The 20979-nt window shown below is 44.2% G+C and overlaps 1 protein-coding gene across 1 annotated transcript in view; it reads right to left on the bottom strand.

Moving 5' to 3' along the window:
- The window catches only part of LOC308364420 (CUGBP Elav-like family member 5), a gene marked incomplete at both ends in the record, with an annotated part of 144493 nt that extends 124361 nt beyond the window's left edge, over positions 1-20132 (bottom strand). Inside the window, one exon of the mRNA XM_080837546.1 lies at positions 19775-20132. Within this exon, the coding sequence (XP_080693672.1) occupies positions 19775-20132 (358 nt within the window). The remainder of the gene's footprint in view (positions 1-19774) is intronic.
- Between the last annotated feature and the right edge of the window lie 847 nt (positions 20133-20979).

The following is a 20979-nucleotide window of genomic DNA, read 5'->3' as shown; positions in this document are numbered from 1 at the left end:
GGAGATAGAGAAACAAAGACAGAGAGAGAGAGTGTTACAAAGAGAGAAAATATATCAACACTACTGATGGTTTATACACACTGTGCACATAAAACATTCCCTTTAACTTGAAAGAGAGGGGGTAGGGCCAGGAGAGGAAAACAGGAGAGAGAAGAGAGAGAGGGAGAGAGAGAAAAGGGGGGGATAAAAGAGAAAAGGGGAGAGAAGCTGAAATATCAGCACTGAAGCTGGACACATAGCAAGCATAAAACGCTCTCTTTGAACCTAAGAGAGAAAGAGACAGTGAAAGGGAGTGTGTGTGTATGTGTGCACGAGAGAGACAGGGAGTGTTTATGTGTGCACGAGAAAGACAGGGAGTGTGTGTGTGTGTGTGCACGAGAGAGACAGGGAGCGTGTGTGTGTGCACAGAGAGAGACATGGAGCGTGTGTGTGTGCACAGAGAGACAGGGAGAGAGAGGGAAAGATAGGGGGAGAGAGGGGGGAGGAAGAAAGAACATGTGTTCGAGAAAGGGAAAGTGAGAGAGTGACAGACATGGAATTAAGAGGCGTCTTTGGTGATCCGATGACAAGTGGACAGCTTTAAGTACGTCGGTTCACACCTGGTGTCTCCACATTTCTCTCCAGTGGCCACTTGTGATGGGATCTCAACCCTCCGCTCTATATGCAAATAAATCCGAACATCATTTCCCTTTGCAAGGACCAAATGGAGCTCCAATTCATTCACTGTGCCCCCTCACCTTTTAAAAATAAAACTCATTCATTTTTTTTATAATGATCTGGAAAAAAAGATCTTGAGTATTTTTTTAATCTACATTGTGGCATAACAATGAAACCTGAAAATCGTCTAAAGAGCTGGACAAAAACACTGATGCCAAGTTAACTGTGTAGACTCAACATTAATATATTTCAGTTAAAAATGTATCTTCGCACAGCAGGAATCTTTATATAGGCAATCTACACTTACTAAATAAAGGCTGCTGTTGTGATGTTGAAATGAAATCTGGTTTACTAGTAACGTCAATTGCAGATGTGCTGCCTAGCATAAACTGGGCTTTTAGTTACAGCTAGCTTAGCTAACATTCATTTCTGATTTTCTTTCGAACTAGCTAGCTCACCTTCCATCTGACTTGGATTCAGCATTGAAAGAGACAAACCTTGGAGTCTACTGGATGTTTTGTGCATTTGTTAATATTGAATTGCCTTTGAATAGTGTAAACAGACTTCATCAACTGAATGGAGTCTGGGGAGATATTAAATTGAAACTTATGGCTAGATAATCTTGATGTTTGCCAGAGGTAAAAGCAGCTGGCTAGAGGGAAGGAAAGAGGGGTGAGTTAGTCGAGTTACGCCTACTTGGTGCATTATTGGTAATTGAAATCAGCAGTGTGTATGGTTGTGTGTGTGTGTGTGTGCATGCGTGCCCGTATCACCTACGTGATATGATGCATGATAATGTCAAACACTGGAGCAGCAGACGGCTTACGCTGATGTGATGTCACAGCTCAGCTGAACTCAGCTGAAACCAAGACAAAGACAACACACCTGCTAGGTGCCATAAAGCAATCCGTTTCCCTGTCAAATCTCCCAAGCTTTGATCATTACTCTTCCACATCAAGACGCCGCCACAGCAAATGGGGAGATTTGGAACAACCAGAAGCCACAAGCTGACGGCTATCCATGATGAGTACCGAAGAGAGCTGTTCATCTGAGTCCACGAGAGTCCATCTGACTCCTGTCTCTCTCTCTTTCTCAACTCCTGTCTCTCTACTTTGCCCTATCACAATTACCCAAAGAAATCTGAAAAATCTTTCACGTACCTTGGTTACTTTTTGGTTTGGTTGTAAGCATTAGCAGCATTAGCAGCATTAGCAGCAGGGCTGTTACCCTAACAGAAAGTCGGGGCCTCCATATAGAAGGAGTGCCGGTCTCACCTTTGTGTGATAAATGTGAGTCCATGGAAGCTACCTTATCACATAGTTATGCTCTTTGCCCCAAACTTCAAGATTATTGGGGTAAAATATTTCGGTTCCTTTCTGTGATCTTGAAGGTTCAGATAGAGCCAGACCCTATTTTGGTGATTTTGGGTATATCTGAGGAGCTAAGGAGGTTGGATGTGGCACAACAGCGTCTTCTGGCATATGGCCTAATAGCTGCAAAAAAGCTGGTCTTGCTTCTATGGAAAAAGAGAGAGGTGCCCTCCTTTAAACACTGGCTGACTGATTTGGCAGATACTCTTCATTTGGAGAGAATTAGATTCATTCTAAAAGACAAACTGAGGGACTTTCAGAGAATTTGGCAACCCTTGATCTCCTATCTTGCTAGAGAGTCCAATTGACACCCATGTGGACTGCACTCCTGGGGAGGGATGGGTGGGTTGTGGTGGGGGAAGGGAGGGGGGTTGTGGTGGGAGGCTGTCTGTTTTATTTTATTTTTGTTTTTGTTATTGTTTGTTTTTTTGTATGATCTGTGATGTTTGTTTGCATTTGTCTTCTCTGTTGTTTTTGTTTGTGAATGAAAAAGGAAACATGTTGCTGTCAACTGCCAATTTCACTGCTACGTGTGATGTGTTTCCCAATAAACATATTTGAAACATATAGAAGGAGTGCCGGGTACAGATGGCAACAGACAGAACACTAAGAGCTTTACAGAAATACATCAGAATCTAACATTGATTAGCAGCATTAGCAGCAGGGCTGCAGCGTCGGAAATACACGAGGGCAAAGGGCAAAACTGCCCCAAGAAATATTCTTTTGCCCCCAAAATTACTAGGAGAGGGGCAAAAAATGCCCCCATAATTTTCTGTAATAACAATTTAACGAACTTGTCAAAAACATGGTAGCCTATATATGACCTGGTCCAGTTGCAATAAAATGTTTAGATTTTCGCCTTAACTGATTGTTGCGTGAAGAACCGAACGTTCTAACAAAAACTATTTGGAGCGCTTCTTAAGGTCGGATTTTACTTCTCCGTACAGCACGATTTTGGGCACATAGGAACGCCTTCTCAGGTAGCTGAAACGCCCTCTCCGTGCTCTCCAGAGCCCTCGGACAGCTCTCCGTGTCCCTGCAAAAATTTCTTTCGGTCCGTTCATGGCGACGGATACTACTTGGCCGTGATTGGCGTTTTTAAACTCTGGCATCAACAGACACCCTTCTACATGCACTCGCTCACACAAGCCCCGTTAAAAGTACAACCGCACACAAGAGGGAGATAAGCATATTGAAATTAAATTATTCACATTGCAAAAACGGAATGAAATAGCCTACACATTACACATGATAGGCATCTGCTATGCCCAAATAAAACTCACATTGTATGCTACACCAGAAGAGGCACAACAAAAAGGTCTTCTTGTAAACTTGAAGTCCACATATACAACGCAAGCACAAGATTTTTCAATATGTTGCAATCATTTTTCGAAATCTCCACCAAAAACAACTTGTTAGGCATGTTATCCATTCATATCGATGTGAATCAATCAATTCTCATACAACTTTAACTGTGATGTGTTTTCCTTTCATTTCACAACTTATTTATTGTATAATTCACGATAGCAGTTACCCCTTCGTAAACATTAGGCTACACATCGTATCGTCTCGTCACATGATCAAATAGAGATTTGACATTGGACAACAACACAAAAATTACCCAGAAATCATCATTGAAAATCTGAATATGACGAAAATACCGAAGAAAATAACAACGTATTCATGTAATTGTATCGTTTTTTAATAGTGTCTATAGTGTAAGATAAGCATATAATTTTGTTGTAGATTGCTATTGTTTCTCCCACAAAAAATACCCACCATGAAAGAGATACGTTTGCCCTTTAACGTGTATATATAACATTGGACAAGGGGAACATATTATGACACCTGCTGCATTTGAGCAGTTACAGCATGGTGGAGAGGCAGGGCCAACTAACGATTTCCATCGCTGAAAAACGTCATGAATTGGCTTATCTTCGGCAGGTAAAACGCTACTCCGCCTACTGTTGAGACAGTGAGTTGTTTTTAGCACCCACGGCCATTGGAGCACCATAACCGGGACACAAAAGCTAACTAGTACGTACTATCCGGCCACCCGGCCACCGCCCGAATATCCAACGCGACAGTTTGAGTACTTTAATGGCACCTTTAACCAGATCTGTGAATGCGAGAGTGAGGAGGAACGAGGATCAGCAAACACAGACTGTCACAGTCTCAGGTTCTAAAGAGCAAATTCACACACCCAGCCACCGTCGAAAAATGGAAGCTATATTGGCTTGGGGTGGAGTATGACGATGACGAGAAAAAGACGCAATTTTTTTCCAAGGCATGTCGGGCTTGTGGACAACTAGTTGCCCAAGTCGTTGTCAATCCAGCACAGGCAAATTCTTCTTCTGACTTCATCAAGGGTAGCGAAAACATACAGAAATACATGGCCTTTCGTCACAAGGCGCCAGGCAACAAGCAATCGCCTATGGTGAATGATAACTAGTAATAATAATTTTAGAAATGATTAAATTCGGTCTAGCTAGTTCAATGTTAGTTAGCTAACGTTAGATAGCTCTGAGAGTGCGTTAGCTACAAATGCATGCTTGGAAGCTAGCTAACTAGACCCATCTGTATCTCCTGTAGGCCTACTATGGTAGGTAGGCTACAACATGATAAAAGTTGACATAAATACATTATTATTATAAAAAAGAAAGAAAAAAACGATTGTTTATAGTTGTTTAAAAGAATGTTATAGTAGCAATAAATAACCACAAAGAAATAAGAATCAAATTGAATATGATTGTTTAATTGATATGTTTTCTGTTTGGAACAAGAAAGAAAACATTGAGATTTGTAGGCTACTGCCTACTAGTCTTATCATTGCCATTTGATGACAATTGCTCATATACTGTAAGCCTAAATAAGTGTGTTTATTATTTTGAACAAAGGTTAAAGTAACACTATGTAACAATTTGACACTTTTTGGGATATGTTTTTTTAGGCAACTAGTTTAGGTACCAGCCTCAAATTCATTTTGATAGCATATGGTCATGTGAAGGCCAGATAAACACCTTTGTCTTCCCCACTATCCATCCTGAATATGCACTTTAGTTCTGTGTAACGGGCTGGCACACCCTGCAAAAATGGAAGGAAAGCTTTTACACGCATAACATTGCCAGCTAAACTGCCAAAAAACACCAGTAAGTGTGTTGGCAAGCTTCTATCAATGGCGTTTGCAAGGCTTTTGCATGCTTTTTAGGTAGTTAGCTTGCTAGTTTGGGAACAGAACTCCATATTGCTGCTTTAAATGTTATTTCACAAGTATCTAAAAGTGCCCCCAATTTTTTTGTTAAATGCCCCTGGATTTCAGTAAGTGGGGGCAAAAATTGCCCCAGAAAAATTATGTAAATTTCCCACCCTGCAGGGCTGGGTAGTTGATTAGCAGCCTTAGCAGCAGGGCTGGGTAGTTGTCTCCCTCTCAAGGCTCTGTTTCTAGAAAGCTCTCTTAGACTGGGCTCATTATTCATAGTGGCATGTCAATAACAATTCACTGAATTGATTATGTCAATTACATTAAATAAGATACATTTTACATAATTCTATATATATGTGTGTGTGTGTGTGTGTGTGTGTGTGTGTGTGTGTGTGTGAGTGTGAACCTGCGCTGGCCTGGGATGCTCATTCCACAGGAGTCACTCTGTTCCTCATCACTCAGCCCAGGCACACAGACTTGGAACTCAGCACTTTAGAAGCTTATCTGCAGCATGTGTGTGTGTGTGTGTGTGTGGGCAAGAAAGTGAGAGAGCATGCCTGACTGTGTGCCATTGGCAGACAGTTCTGTGTCAATGTCAGACGGTTCTCTCCGGACTTCAGCAATCCCTCTTTCCCGCTCGCTCTCCCTCTCTCTCTCTCTCCATCTCTCTCCCTCCTTCCCTCTCGCTCCCTTCCTCTCTCTACCTTTTCTTCTATCTCACTCTCTCTACATATAGAATAAAATAGTTTGAGACAAGAAACATAACTTGTAACTGAATCTGGAACTCCGTGGAACCTATATAAGAATGCTCTTCATTGACTACAGCTCAGCTTTTAATACTATCATCCCTGACATACTAGTAAGCAAATTAACTGCACTAGGCCTCTCCCCCTCCGCCCAAAAACTGTAAAACTCGGCACCCACCTCTCCTCCACCATCACGCTTAGCACTGGCTCTCCACAAGGCTGTGTACTGAGCCCACTACTGTACTCCTTGTACCCTCATGACTGTACTCCAACCCATCCCACCAACACCATCATTAAATTTGCTGATGACACCACCGTGATCGGGCTCATAACAGAAGACGACGAATCAGCGTACAGAGATGAGGTTCAGAAACTGGCAGTGTGGTGCTCAGACAACAATCTTTCACTGAACACCACAAAAACTAAAGAATTAAGGCCCAATCTCAATTCTTCCCCTTGCCCCTTATCTTCCCCCTTACCCTTGAAGTTGCGCGTTCATGTGAGAGCTAGTGGTGTCTCAATACCCAATTTGATCAAGATTAAGGGATAAGATTGAGGGCTATATGGCCCTTTGAGTTAAGATAATCAGAGACCTTACTTGCTCCTCCAAGGGCTATCCCAGAGCACACAGCGAAACCAGCTCGGGAATTTTCAAAAAAACATGGCTGCTTGAAGTGAGGAATATTTTACATGAATAAAGCTATCTACACAACTTTTTATATGTTTATAATGACTTGGTTTGATCTGAAATGTGCTACACGAACGATGCAGAGTATTGTAGATCTTAACTGAAGCTTTCAAACAGTAGTTTTAGGTTACAGCTAGCGCGTATGCCACCACTTCATTGGATTATATGGTTGCTTGCTAGCTAGATGCTACATCTTCAAGGATGGCGGCAGCAGCTCAGAGGGAGTCCCACAAATGTAAGTCTTTTTGGCTTATAATTCATTTAAAAATGACGACAGTCTTGTTTCGTGCTCTATACAGTCGTATACATTTATATTTGCAACCATGAGTGTTTCGGCGCTCTGGTGACGTAGCAGCCAGCTGGCGACGATGTATGATGATGTACCCGAAACCAAGTGACATACCCGAAACCGAGTGGCGTCTCATTTCATAGGGGAAAGTTTCATAGGGACAAAGACAAAGACAAAGAAAAAGGGGCAAGGGGAAGAATCAAGATTGGGCCTAATTCTGGACTACAGAAGGCAAAGTGCAGATCCGGCCCCACTCTATATCAACGGGGACTGTGTGGAGAAGGTCCACTCCTTCAAGTTCTTAGGAGCCCTCCTGACAGATGACCTCTCATGGTCTGCCAACACCTCAGTGACAGTCAAAAAAGCACAGCAGCGACTACACTTCCTGAGAGTACTCAGGAAAAACAACCTGGAGTGTAAACTGATGGTGGCCTTCTACCGCACCACCATCGAAAGTGTACTGACGTACTGCATCTCGGCGTGGTACTCTGGTTGCTCTGCAGCAGACAAAAGAGCCCTCCAAAGAGTCATCAACACAGCACAAAAGATCACTGGCTGCTCCCTGCCCTCCCTGGAATCCATTGCACGCTCCCGCTACCTTAGCAGGGCCAAGAACATCTTAAAAGACTCCTCTCACCCAGGCCACTACCTGTTTACTCTCCTACCTTCAGGCAGACGGTACAGATCCTTTAGAGCAAGGACCACACGTCTTAGGAACGTTTTTTTCCCTACGGCCATCAGAACACTAAATACAGTCATGCACTAAACTTCACTTTATTGATTGACTGCAAGTCACACATACCATCTCTGTATTTCTGTATTTCTTATTCTGTGTACTGGTGTTGTATATATTGTATATAAGTATATATATATATATATATATATTCTGTTATGCTGTGTGCTGTTGCTGTATATATTGTATGATAATATATACATAGGTGCTTTAATATATTCCACAGTGCTTTGTTGCACACTTAATATTTATATATATTTTATGCTATATATGCAATAGTGTTGTGTTATATGTTGTTGTTGTGTTATATGTTGTCCCTCGTCGCACCAACAGGAGAAGTACTCCAAATATCCTTGTATGTAAAAACAATGACAATAAAGGCTTTGCTATCTTCTATCTATCTAATCGATTGTTTCTGTCACCCATTTAGACAGGTGAATAAATATGTGGCTTTTAAAAGCACCCTAGCCTTAGGGTTTTCAAGACGACACAGCGCTTCTTCAGACACCTAAGGAGTTCTCACATGGTAAGCAGTGCTGTAGTGGTAAAAATAGAAGTGGGTAAACTATGAATTTTGTGATCGCACAGACCTCGACGCGATGCAACGCGACGGAGCAACGCAACACAAAGCGCTGGCACTCTGTAATGCTGTCCTGGCTATATTGCATTATGTTATCAGTTAAAGTCATATACAATCAATGACAATGAATAAATGTGTTTGTAGTTTGAAGATTATTACATTTCAAGTAACAGTAAAGAAAAGTATGTTGCTTTTCTGTCCATATATGTGGGTGGCATCTGCTCTCTTTTTCTCCTCTCAGACTGTGTCTTCAGTCTCAGATTCTTCTTTCTCTGTATCTCCCTCTACTTCAGATTCTAATTCAGATTATCCACTCTCCATCTCTCCTGTCCCTGTTTCTTCTCTTACTCCTTTCTTCCTACCTGTTTCTTCATCTCCTCCCTCTATTTCATTTTTCTCTGTTTCTTCCTTCTCTGTTGGTCTTTTTTCATTTTCTCCCCTTTCCTCTTCTCCACCCTTTGGTTCTCCACTGCCATGATTTTGTTCTCTCACCAGCCTTCTCACTCTTTCTCCTCTCTCTATTTGACCTCCTGGTGTTTTCCCTCTCCCTGTGCTCTCTGCATCATTGCCTGAAAGAATATGTTTAATTTAAGAGTTGTGGGGCTGAGAACACCAGTTAAGGAGCCTGTCAATAACACTGACAACATAAATTAAAGGAATACTCATGTACCGCCTATGTCTTCATAAATAGCCTTTACAGCATGTTTTTTTTCACATTGAGAACTGACTTGTTTTCAAATAATCCATGTTTCCAGTGTATTTCGTTTACAGGCTACCCTACACCTTTCATGACTTAAAATAACGCATTGATTAAGCATATAGGCCTATTCAGTGAATCAACAGCTTTGCTCCCTGCTCATGTTTCTATGCGAGAGCACGGACGTGTCGTCATGAAAGTAAAAAAACTAATATATTTGACCTTGACCGTAAAAATGAAAGATTCTATAGCTAAGCTAAAACATTTCACTTAGCTAGCTTAACTGGCTTACACATAATCTGTCTACAATTTCTCAATGAATTAGCCTTATCTGCAGCGATATGCGTGAGGATAATTACTCCAGCATTTTCAATTGCTGAAAGAATTTACGTTTTATTAGGCCTATTTAGATGGAACCGGGAAGGCTGGCTTGTTACTTGCATCATCGTATTTGAAAGCACGTTACTAATAGCGTTTGTCCCTGTCTTAATGCGATGTTGTGCGAACCAAAACAACGTTTAAAAACGTGATTTAATCTTCTTCAAACTTACTTTGAACTTGAGGCTTTTTGCGGGCATCTGTAGGAGTGGGAGCACTTAAAAAATCGCCTGATATCCATGGCTTATTACCGGTAATCTTTTCCTAACAGGTAGGCAGGCAGACTAATACACAACTTGTATGTGTTTACATCCTTCCCGGATACTGATTGGTGTCGCCGCTGCAGCCACAAGGCACAGATTGGAGGGTCACAGACCATAATACAGTAGTAGAAAATGATTCAGACTACAGCGTTTATATGTTCAACCATATGAAACGTAGTATTAGGTGTTTTAAAATGACACAAGTTTATTTTGGATTATTCCAACGGAAGAATACAAGGCGCAGAAAACTTCGATAACGCCTCTTAGAGGTGGTTAAACACCTTTTATAGGTGCGTAAACGCTATTTCCAAAATTCCAGAGGTGCGTAAGCTGCGTTTACTTGCGTTTACCCTCCACTACAGCCCTGATGGTAAGCATAGGATGTCCTCTTCACACACCTCAAAAGAACTCACGTGTTAGCATAGCATGTCTTCTTCAGACACATAAGGAGTCCTCGCATGGTTAGCATAGCGTATCTTCTTCAGACACCTCAGGTTTGAGCTACAGCCCGGTGCTAATGGATCCCTGGTGCTCTGGACTGACACCTCCAGCTAGGGATCTCCCATGTCTTTATAAGACTGTCCTACGCTCTGTTCCGTTGTCCATACCCTCCGTACCTACCATCCTTAGTGTGAGTATGTAGGGTGTTCCGTTTTCCGATTTCCCATTTCCGCGTTGAAAAGAAGTATACCCAAAGGACCCGTATCTGTACTCATAACGGTCAAAACGCTGAGTGTGGAACCAGGGTACACTTTCCACACTCAACGGCCGCCATCTTGTCAACGTAGCGGAAGAGGCGGACCCAGGCAGAGCCGCTCAGCTCGAAAAAGACAAACGCGGGGCTTGTCGCGATCGTAATTTCCGGTAAGTGCACCACGGAGTATTAGATTTGGAACAGCACTCACCTGCTGAGAATCTGCGTACCTAGTGAGTGTGTACTGTGTACTGCGTATAAGTATAGGTACGGTAGGTACGGTAGGTAGGGAAAATGGAACATAGCGCTAGACAATGTCACTGATGTGAACAATTCAGAGGCTAGCCTTCAAAATCAATCAGAACAAAGCAGTGCAAATTGATGAATATATAATTAATAAATAAACTCTCAAACACAAACATGTGCGGCCTCGATGGCTGCAGTGTCAGCAGTGTCTCCCTTTTAAAGCTCATTGGCTCGCTCAACATTCCGACAACAATCCATATTCTCACGCAGCCATGTAATTGGCTAATAATGAGCCCACGTTATGTAAAACACGACACGATTCTGTGCAGATATATCAGGCAGTGTCAGGGACACCTAATCTGATTGGCCCGCTCAGATGTTCACCATACACTGCCACCACCACACCGCTACTGCTACTGCTACTGCTACTGCTACTGCTACTGCTACTGCTACTGCTACTGCTACTGCTACTGCTACTGCTACTGCTACTGCTACTGCTACTGCTGCTACTACTACTACTAATACTACTACTACTCAGGCTCTTCTTGCTCCCTCTCACTCTCAACACACTAGTCCCACACCCAACCCTGACCCTAACCTCAACATCGTCACCGACCCCAACACCCTCTTACTCATACCACTCATCACCACCTATTCTCACACCACAAGCCACTTACGCAGCACCCTCAAACAACATTTTACACAACTTCAATTAGATTGTTCCCCCTTTAGATCCTACAGAACCATTTCAGCTCTACGTAGAAATAAAAATCTCAAGGATTTACTTATCAAATCTCACTTCTCTAGACTACCCCCACCCACACCTCCGCCACACAACACTTACTTTCACCCGCAGAAATTCATCACTAACCGCCACTCACATAGATCAGCACCCAACTCTCCTCTTTCACTGGACACCACCAATGCGGTGTATATCATCACTTGTCACCTCTGCCATCTGCAATATATAGCAGAAACAGGCAATTCCATCCGCACTAGACTGAAGCAACACCTTTACACCATTTCCAAGAATACCCTCACAACTCACCTAGTCAGTCACTTTCAGACACACGATACACTACATCTTAACATTTGTGGTCTGGAAAACAACCCTGGCTGGACTCCCGCCCAGAGAAAGAGAGCAGAAAGGATCTGGGTCAATAAACTTAACACCAAATTCGCGCTTGGACTTAATGATTTCTAACATTCAATTTTTCTCCACAGACTCCCATACACTTAATAAAAAGATTTGGTATCATTCTCTTCTGTCCCTCCTTGTTTTTCTTATGTGATTCTACAAATAGCCAGTTTGATGATCCTTAAAATTTTGCTTCATTTATCTTAATTATCTTTGCCCCCCCCTCCCTAACCTTTAAACTTTCTCTTTGGCCCCTCTCCTCCATTCCCCCTTCTTTTTCACCACTTTTATTCTCCTTAGTTTTTCCTTTTCAGATTGGTCCTCTATTTGTTTGTCTTGATGAACCTTTACATTCTCTTTTAATTTATTCTAATATTTAATATTTATTATTATTTATAAATGATACACATAATTAACCACATCTCTAATCTTTACTATCGACTCATTTTACATGTTTTCACCATTTTAACTCTTCATCCTTTTCCTCCAATCCACATCATCTTTTCCACAGATTCTCATCCTGGCCCCTCTTCCTAAACCTCCATCTAGCTCTGGACTGGTTCCACCCAATGCACTTTTCTGTTTTGTTTTCCTTACCTTCCGTTTGTCACCCACTCACTTTTTTGCTTGGCATATTCCAATTTTCTAATTTTTTCCCGAGCACTTACTTTATAAAAGCACTTACCTCAACTTTAGCACTTATCATGGATCCCAGTCCAGGCCCCATAACCTAAACCTCACCCCCACCCTTAACCCCTAGGTGTATCGCCCTCTGACTTACCCCAGTCCCGTACATTATATCACTGACCTTTTTATCTTCCTTTGGCCTCCAATTCTATTTCCCACCTTTTCCATCCCCAATTTACTGACTCTTTTTTTTATCCGTTGGCCACCATCTCCTTTGCAATCAAACGACCAACCCCATCTGTCAATTGGATCGGCCAGTGCACCCATGGCTAAGGCCACACTAAAACCAACATTTCATCATACTACTACTGCTACTGCTACTACTACCGCTACCACTACTAATACTACTACTACTGCAACTGCTACTGCTACTACTACAGTACTATATCTACTAATGCACCCATGGCCAAGGCCACATTAAACCCAACATTTCCTCATACTACTACTGCTGCTACTGCTACTGCTATTACTATTACTACTACTACTACTACTACAACTGTTACTACTACTCCTGCTACTACTACTACTACTACAACTGTTACTACTACTCCTGCTACTACTACTACTACTCCTGCTGCTACTACTACTACTGCTACTACTAAAACTAATAGAAATATCACTACTAATACTTATACTCCAGTTTCATTATTTCATTCAGTATTTCCAAGGACACACAACGTGAATGTTGCCTTGCCATGTCTCCATGTGTTGTCTACTGTGAAAGCCGTGTGCAGATTTCAGCTCAAGCAGGGCGGAAACCAGTTCACTCATTCATAAGCTAATGATTTACATTTGCAGTTTCCAACAGCGGAGCAATTAGGTGCATGAACACGGAGCAGCCAGAGAAGCAGTGACTTTATACTGCGCCATCGACACTAGATTATACGATTGTGTGACTGTGCATTAATCTTAATTAATTGTTTTGAATGCATTTGATGTGCGGTAATTGCAGCTAAAGGCCTCCATAATTACACTGAATACCGATCGAAAGCCCAGAGGAACAAGCGTGTGTGTGTATGTGTGTGTTTGTCAATAATACATCAGTCACTGGCAGGCCTTAAACACACACACACAAGGACACATACAGCTAATCTAACTTCTCAGGTGATGGCTGAACTAACCAGTTAAAGCCAAGAAAGTTAGACTATGTGTGCATTTCCAACCTAACAGAAATCAAACACTAATCCCACACTTGTCAAGACCCTCAGGGCATTATCTACAGAACATCCCTGATCTTTCTCAGTCAGGTCAATCAGAGCTGGTCTGCTCCGAGGCTAGTCCAATCAGAGCTGGTCTGCTCCGAGGCTAGTCCAATCAGAACTGGTCTGCTCCGAGGATAGTCTAATCAGAGCTGGTCTGCTCCGAGGCTAGTCCAATCAAAGCTGATCTGTTCCGAGGCTAGTCCAATCAGGGCTGGTCTGCTCCAAGGCTAGTCCAATCAGAGCTGGTCTGCTACAAGGCTAGTCCAATCAGGGCTGGTCTGTTCAGAGGCTAGTGCAATCAGAGCTGGTTTGTTCAGAGGCTCACGCAGAGGCGGCTGGGTGCAGATTGCTCTCTGCATCTCCATCATCCTCACATCACAGCAGTGTTATCCCTACACTTTAGCCCCCTCTCATTCATCCCCCAAATCATAAAGCTTACACAAAATAGCAGAGGGCAAGGTGTGTGTGTGTGTTTGTGTGTTTGTGTGTGTGTGTGTGTGTGTGTGTGTGTGTGTGTGTGTGTGTGTGTGTGTGGGTGTGGGTGTGTGTGTGTGTGTGTGTGTGTGTGTGTGTGTGTGTGGGCGGGCGGTGGAGACTAGGATTTAAAGCCATAAAATGATTAAAATCTGCTGCATCGTGATAAATCCATTTTCACCCCTAAAAAATAAATCTGTTTGCCAGAGTGCAAAGCCAACACAAAACAACCCATCGACTTTAACAGTCCAAATCCCTCCTCACTACCTCACGTCAACAATGCATGTCAATCAACATCACCACGGCACATTTCATTCAATTAAATGACTCTGTTTGTCTGTTTGTGTGTGTGTGTGTGTGTGTGTGTGTGTGTGTGTGTGTGTGTGTGTGTGTGTGTGTGTAATCCAGGTGGACAGCCGTTCAGATTGGTGCCTTATCAGGACTGTGCCAGAGTCAGCCCCCCACAGCCTTGATCCAGGAGGAACAGTCTGCATCCTGACTTACAAGGCCAGACCAGAGGATCAGTCTGCATCCTGACTTACGAGGCCAGACCAGAGGCGGGAGGCTTGAGAGCGGGGGCCCTGAGGCTGAGATGGACCGAGCCCAAAGCAAGCTCATCTCACGCTCCAGGGTCTGAGTTACAGGAGATAATTTCCACCGTCGTTTCTATTTCATATCAATGCCAAGCTGGTTCCAGGTCTGTCTCTCCACACCCGTCCCTTCTCCTCCCAGCCATCATGACGTCATGGACACACCTTGAACTGTCCATGGTGCTGATCATTCCACTGCCAATAACAACATGAGGACTTACACACACTGTACTACAGGTGTCTGGTTTAGCACTGCTTCACACGTGGACGGTCTCCACACACTGTACTACAGGCCTCTGGTTTAGCACTGCTTCACACGAGGACGCTCTACTCATACTCTACTACAGGCCACTGGGCTGGCACTGACCAAGAGAGGCCAAAGACAATAGCTGAGCTTGGGCTGGATCAGAACTGGGTCAGAACTCTACTCTGAGGCTTGTGGGTAAGAGCTGAACAAGACAGGCCAAAGACAGCAGCTGAGGCTGGGATGGACGTGCACAGGATCCAGGCCAGGTCCATAGCTTACTGGTCCAATGACTTACAAGGCCTCTGGGTTAAACCAAACAAAGGGTGGCCAAGATGGCCAGCTCAGGGCCGTATCAGAGCCGGACCTTAGCCAGAGCCGTATCAGGGCCTGGGAGGTTACGCTGGCCCTGGCAAAGAGGTCGTTGTTTATGTCTTGTTCTAGTTTAATTCATAATTCATAGCAGTATGCATGTTATTAGCGAAAAGAGTGAACATGAAGTGAATGAAATATTAAAGCCCGGCTGCAAAGGTCAGACAGCTGTAATTGCAATGGCCCATAAAATGTGAACACATTTGCATACATTTCTCCAGAATAATAACAGTGCTTGTTTTGGCTCGGTTTACTCTCCAGAGACGGTTACAATGAAACTGAAGTGGTCTGTGTGTGTGTGTGTGTGTGTGTGTGTGTGTGTGTGTGTGTGTGTGTGTGTGTGTGTGTGTGTGTGTGTGTGTGTGTGTGTGTGTGTGTGCGTGTGTGTTGAAGCATGCTTCTTTGAACACACATGAGCTATAATTCCACTAAGGCTTCCACTGGACACTAAGGCTCTCTCCATGACTAAGACAAGTTAGGGGCCTACCGGGCTAAAGGCTACTGCCCAAAGATCCACTCACATCCACAGAGAAGCTAAAGGCTACAGCCCAAAGATTCACTCCCAAGACAACCACAGGGTGAAAGAGAACTAAACACACCAGCAGAGAGCAGCCCAGCCAGACACTGATGGGGCCTCAGTCCTGTAGATAGCAGAGACACTGATGGGGCCTCACTCCTGTAGATAGCAGACACTGATGGGGTCTCATTCCTGTAGATAGCAGAGACACTGATGGGGGCAACCATGGGGTTTAGCGAGGACACCACTGGCCATGTTCCCATGTACCCATGTATCCATGTACCCATACTTCCATACTCCCACACCCACATGATCCCATGTTCCCATGAACCCATGCCTGAGGCAGCAGGATTGAGCATAGTCTTCCCTCTAGGCCTCTGATTTATGCAGAGATAAACAAGACCCGGTGATTTAACTCTCTCTATCTCCCCTGGAAATGTCCTTATAGTCACACCTAAAGCTTTCCATCTCTCTCTCTCTCTCTCTCTCTCTCTTCCTCCCTGAGCAGACGTGCGTGTTTGAGCTGCGTGAGTGAGTGTGAGTGAGCAAGTGCTACTTTCTAACTTTTCTCCCTTTGTGTGTTGTTTATATGTGTGTTAAGTCATTTAATTATTTTGGTGGCACTTAGTTTTACAACTACTGGGGTTTTGGTTTAGCTGGGTTTTGTAAATATCACTTCTTGTTTCCCCGTGGGGTCTGCGACCGGCTTGTTGCTGGGAGTATGGCGGCCGCGGGAAGCATGGATTTTGACAAACTAACCCGCCAGCACGGGATCAAAATTGAATGTACCGCAAGTGTGGAGAATGTTAGTTTGGCGGTTGGCATTTTAATTGGGCACGATAACGTGAAGTCGGCTTCACGAATGAACAATGCGGTGGTGCTTTTTCTCAGCACAATTGCGTACGCTAATGAGGTAATTGTGAGGGGTATAGTACTCAATGACTCCTACATGCCAGTCCTCCCACTCAGTACCCCCGCCAAGAAAGTAATAATTTCAAATGTACCCCCGTTCATCAAAGATGAGCTTATTGTTAAAGAGTTGCAACGCTATGGCAAGCTGGTTTCGCCTGTTCGAAAAATCCCGCTGGGATGTAAATCGCCCCTCCTACGGCATCTAGTGTCTTTTAGAAGGCAAGCATACATGGTCCTAAATAGTGGCATGGAGGAGATTGAGCTAGTGTTCAAATTAAGGGTGGACGGGTTTGATTATGAGGTGTATAAAACGTCAGACACTGCGTTGAAATGTTTCAGTTGCGGTGGAGTAGGACACATTGGGCGTTTTTGTCCTGGTAAAAAGGGCAGCACTGAAAAGGAGGACACTCCAGCCAAAACCAATGTGGCCGAGTCCCCCATAGTTGTTCCCCCAGACACTGAGGTAGAACCCTTGGTGGATGGGACCGAGGGAAGCGGACTTGAGGGGGGTCTTCAGTCCGTAGCTGAACTGATTGTGCTTGGCCCCAAGCCGTGGCCGGTGATTCGGTGGTAATTGAGCCAGCCGTGGCAAATCTAGCTGCGGCTGGACCAGGTGAAACTGGGAATGAGAAGGGGCATTCAGTAAAGACACTGACAGTGCCTCAACCGTCAGTGGAGGTGGTTCAGGCTGAGGCTATCGAATAGACCCAGTCTTCAAAGTACCGGTGAAGAGAAAAATAGACCCGGTGGAGGTTACCGGGACTAAAGTGAAAAAAAACGCACACACGAGTGGTTATCTAGATAGCGATTGTGAATCCATTGACTCAAACTGGTCCGAGTGTTCGCAGGGAGAGGCACAGCTCTCCAGCGAAGACACGAAATATACTGCAGAGAGCATAAACGTTTTCCTACGCGAAACGAAAGGGTTGCGGAAAGTGCAGGTGGAAACGTTTTTTCCTGATTGCTCGCAGTTTGTTAATGATGTTGGCTGTTTCATGAGGGAGGGTGCATTTGAGGATAATGATGTTTTTCGTCTCCGGAAAATATTGGGCAAATTGAGGAAAAAGTTGCGTGATAAAACAACTAAGCCTACTTAGTTTATCTGTATGTGTAAGGAAGGGTTTTGTATGACTTGTAATATTGTTTTGCTCCTGTGTTGGAATAACTGAACCTGGTTTCAATTGTGTGTTATTATAATGTACAGTGATTTTTGTTTCTGCAAACCAATGGCAAATATTTCTGTGAAAAAACTGTGTGCTCATTTGATGATGATTTCTATTTCCGTTTTGTTTTGAATAAGGTGTAAAATACTGTTGGTGTTACTGTTTACAAAATAAAAGTTTTTTATAAAATAAAAAAATCTCTCTCTCTCTCTCCCTCTCTCTCTCACACACACACACACACTCAGGCACTTATGTAAATACATGTATTCACCTCTGTATAGTGTAAATAAATGTTTAACACTCTTGTACAAATTAAGCATCCATAAATGCCTGCCAATCCACCCACTCTTCATGTAACACACACAAACACAAGCAAATAGGAATGAACAAACACACACACTGCTGGGCACCTATGTGTAATCTCTGCACAATGTGATTTTGTGCAAGATTTGTGTGAGTGGGGGTGGGCGTGTGCGTGTGCGCTCATGCTGGCCTTGCACACGTGTGTGAAGCATCGTAGCTAGAACCCCCCCTTGCTCGCTCCCTCTGTGTGTGTGTGGTCTACTAACACATTATGTAACCAGCAGAACCATTTATGATCTGTAAATGTCACATAACGCGGCCGCGTATGAATTGCTTGCTCAGAAAGATGATGTTGTTACTGGCCTCCATAAAGGAATTGTAAGCATCGATGCGCTCACTGGAGAAAATATTTAATAGACATTAACGCACGTCAACTCATATTTTTAATTAATTTTCTCCAACAACACAGAGACACTATGAAGATATTAACACTGACACGTATCGATCACTGCACGCATACAAATACTGGGACCATGACATGTCATCCTGTCATCACCGGATTTGGCCCTGATATGCCTCATATCGGTCCGTAGCTGGTACAGATCACGGGCTGTATGAGATGTCGTCCCTTCTCAACCAGTGTGTGTATGTCTTCCTATTCCCATACGTGCTCGCTCCTCAACGATAGTGAAATAGTGGCTGGGACGCGTGAAACAGCCCAGAGCTCCTCCTAAAGAAGCCCATTATTATGTTATGTGATGTTGTTAATGTGTTACATGAGGTTAGGTCTACATGTACATCTTGTTTACGTTGGGCTAAAACGAAATCACTACCACCATCATCATCATCATCATCATCATCATGATCATGATCACCATCAACAACATTATTATTATTTGAGGATGTAAATCATGTTCCGCTTTTTCCGACAATAATGCCATGCACTCCTTCTCAAAACAGCCACGGCGGGATGGAGGGAAGACACAAGGTAAACGAATGAGGTGCCTGACGGGGTGGGATGGGGGAGAGGGGGGTCCTTAACATGCACATCGCTGCCCTACTTCCAGGGGCGCACAATTGCCACAGCGGAGCAAACACTCAAGGAGGAAGGAACAGCCCGATCCGCCTTGATGACAGCGGTGTTTACGGGGTAGAGTACCACAGTATTGGGCAGGCTAGTGTCCTGCCTTCAAATAAACAGTGAATATTTAAAAGAAGCAGTTCAATAATTCCACACGTTTGTGTGAGTGTGCGTGTGTGTGAGGGAGAGTACACACACGCGTTTGAAGAAGCCCACCGGCTAGTTGTCACATCAAGTGTGGCCAACTATTGTTCGGGAGTGGTACAGGCTCAAGCGGGAATCCTGGTATGGGTTAGTTTGTGTGGGAACGGATCGTCAAACCTAATTATGCTCGCCTCAAGGAGATGAAAAAGGAGAGCAACAGCCCGTTTGGCATGCCTTCTCCCGCCGGCTGTACCTTCCCGCACAGGGGCAGTCACGACTAAACACATCTAGACATCATTCCAGGCTTTAGTGGATTAGCACCCCCCCCCCCCCCCCCCCCCCCCCCCCCAAAAAAAAACTACACAATTCGTCAGAACAGACAGGTATGTTAGACCACACATTACCTTTGTGCATGCCAGTGTAGCGGTCTTTCAACACTGTCAATTCGTGAATTTTCCCAAACTGCTCGAAAAGAGGCTTAAGATCTTTCTCCTCCAGGTTCCGCGGTATTTGTCCAATAAAAAGCTTAATGGCATCCTGGTCTTTCATGGCTCCGTTGTCGGGGTGTATGGATATAGGTTCCGAGCCGCTCATGGGTTTGGCAAACGGGATCTGCGCGTGCTGGTGAGGGAGGAGAGGGGCGGGAGGCTGGGTCGGTGCCGCCTCAGGTCCGCTGAAACGCAGGCTCGTGTAGTGGGGTGGATGGGGAGGCTGCTGTGGCTGCTGCTGCCTTCGCGCTTCAGTCTGGGTGAATCTGGCCATTCTAAGCAAAGCGCGCCGCAGCCGGGGTAATGACAACAACGTGGCGCACACACGCAAACACTGAGGGATCGGGCACTCAGCTGGAAACCCGGGCGAGCTCACTTTCTATTCGACACATGTCACGCTCGTAAAGCATACCTGATGGGGGTGGGATAAGGGGGCGGAGGCGGACAGAAAAAGAGCGGTTCAGTCACGACTCGTGTCTATGAATCATGTCTATGACTCGGGTGACGCCTGCTGGTGATACGTGAATTTTGCACTGTTGAATAAAAGGCACTTAGCGGCAAAAAAAATCACACTTGCGTTGTGGTGGCAGGACCACTCGGGTCTCGTCGGCCAATCCTCGCCTTTCAAATCCATTCTCAGTCCAATGTCCTAATCCAATCCAGCTGTGGAACTAGAAAGGACCTGGTTTCTCTCCATTGTCGAGAACTTGGCCTCTCCTGATGAGTCTGGGTTATGTAAATTCATAATCGTGTGTAAAGAAATAAAATCACTGTATCTGCACTGTATCATATGTTTTCAAAATTTGTCACTCAGTTTTATGTTTTTTTCTTTCTCAGCCTGTGGATGACTGTGCAAGGACTGAGTTGACAGTATGGCAGAGTATCTGGTGGAGCTGAGGAACTAGCCCTCTCAGGCCCTCACCAACCTGCAGGTCAGAAATATTATTGTCTTACTACTTTCCCTCTGTGCCATGTCATACAAATTCACACTCATGTTGTTGTCTTTTCTCACGGGCTGCTGTGTTCTCTTTCTCTGTCCAGATGGAACTCATCCTGAATGACTACAGGAGGATCAGCAGCAAACCACTCTGCAGCTGGTAGACGTGAGCCACACCACTCAC

Source organism: Sprattus sprattus (assembly GCF_963457725.1).
Source record: "Sprattus sprattus genome assembly, chromosome: 4".
NCBI lineage: Eukaryota > Metazoa > Chordata > Actinopteri > Clupeiformes > Clupeidae > Sprattus > Sprattus sprattus.
This window is presented reverse-complemented; position numbering and strand designations above follow the sequence as displayed.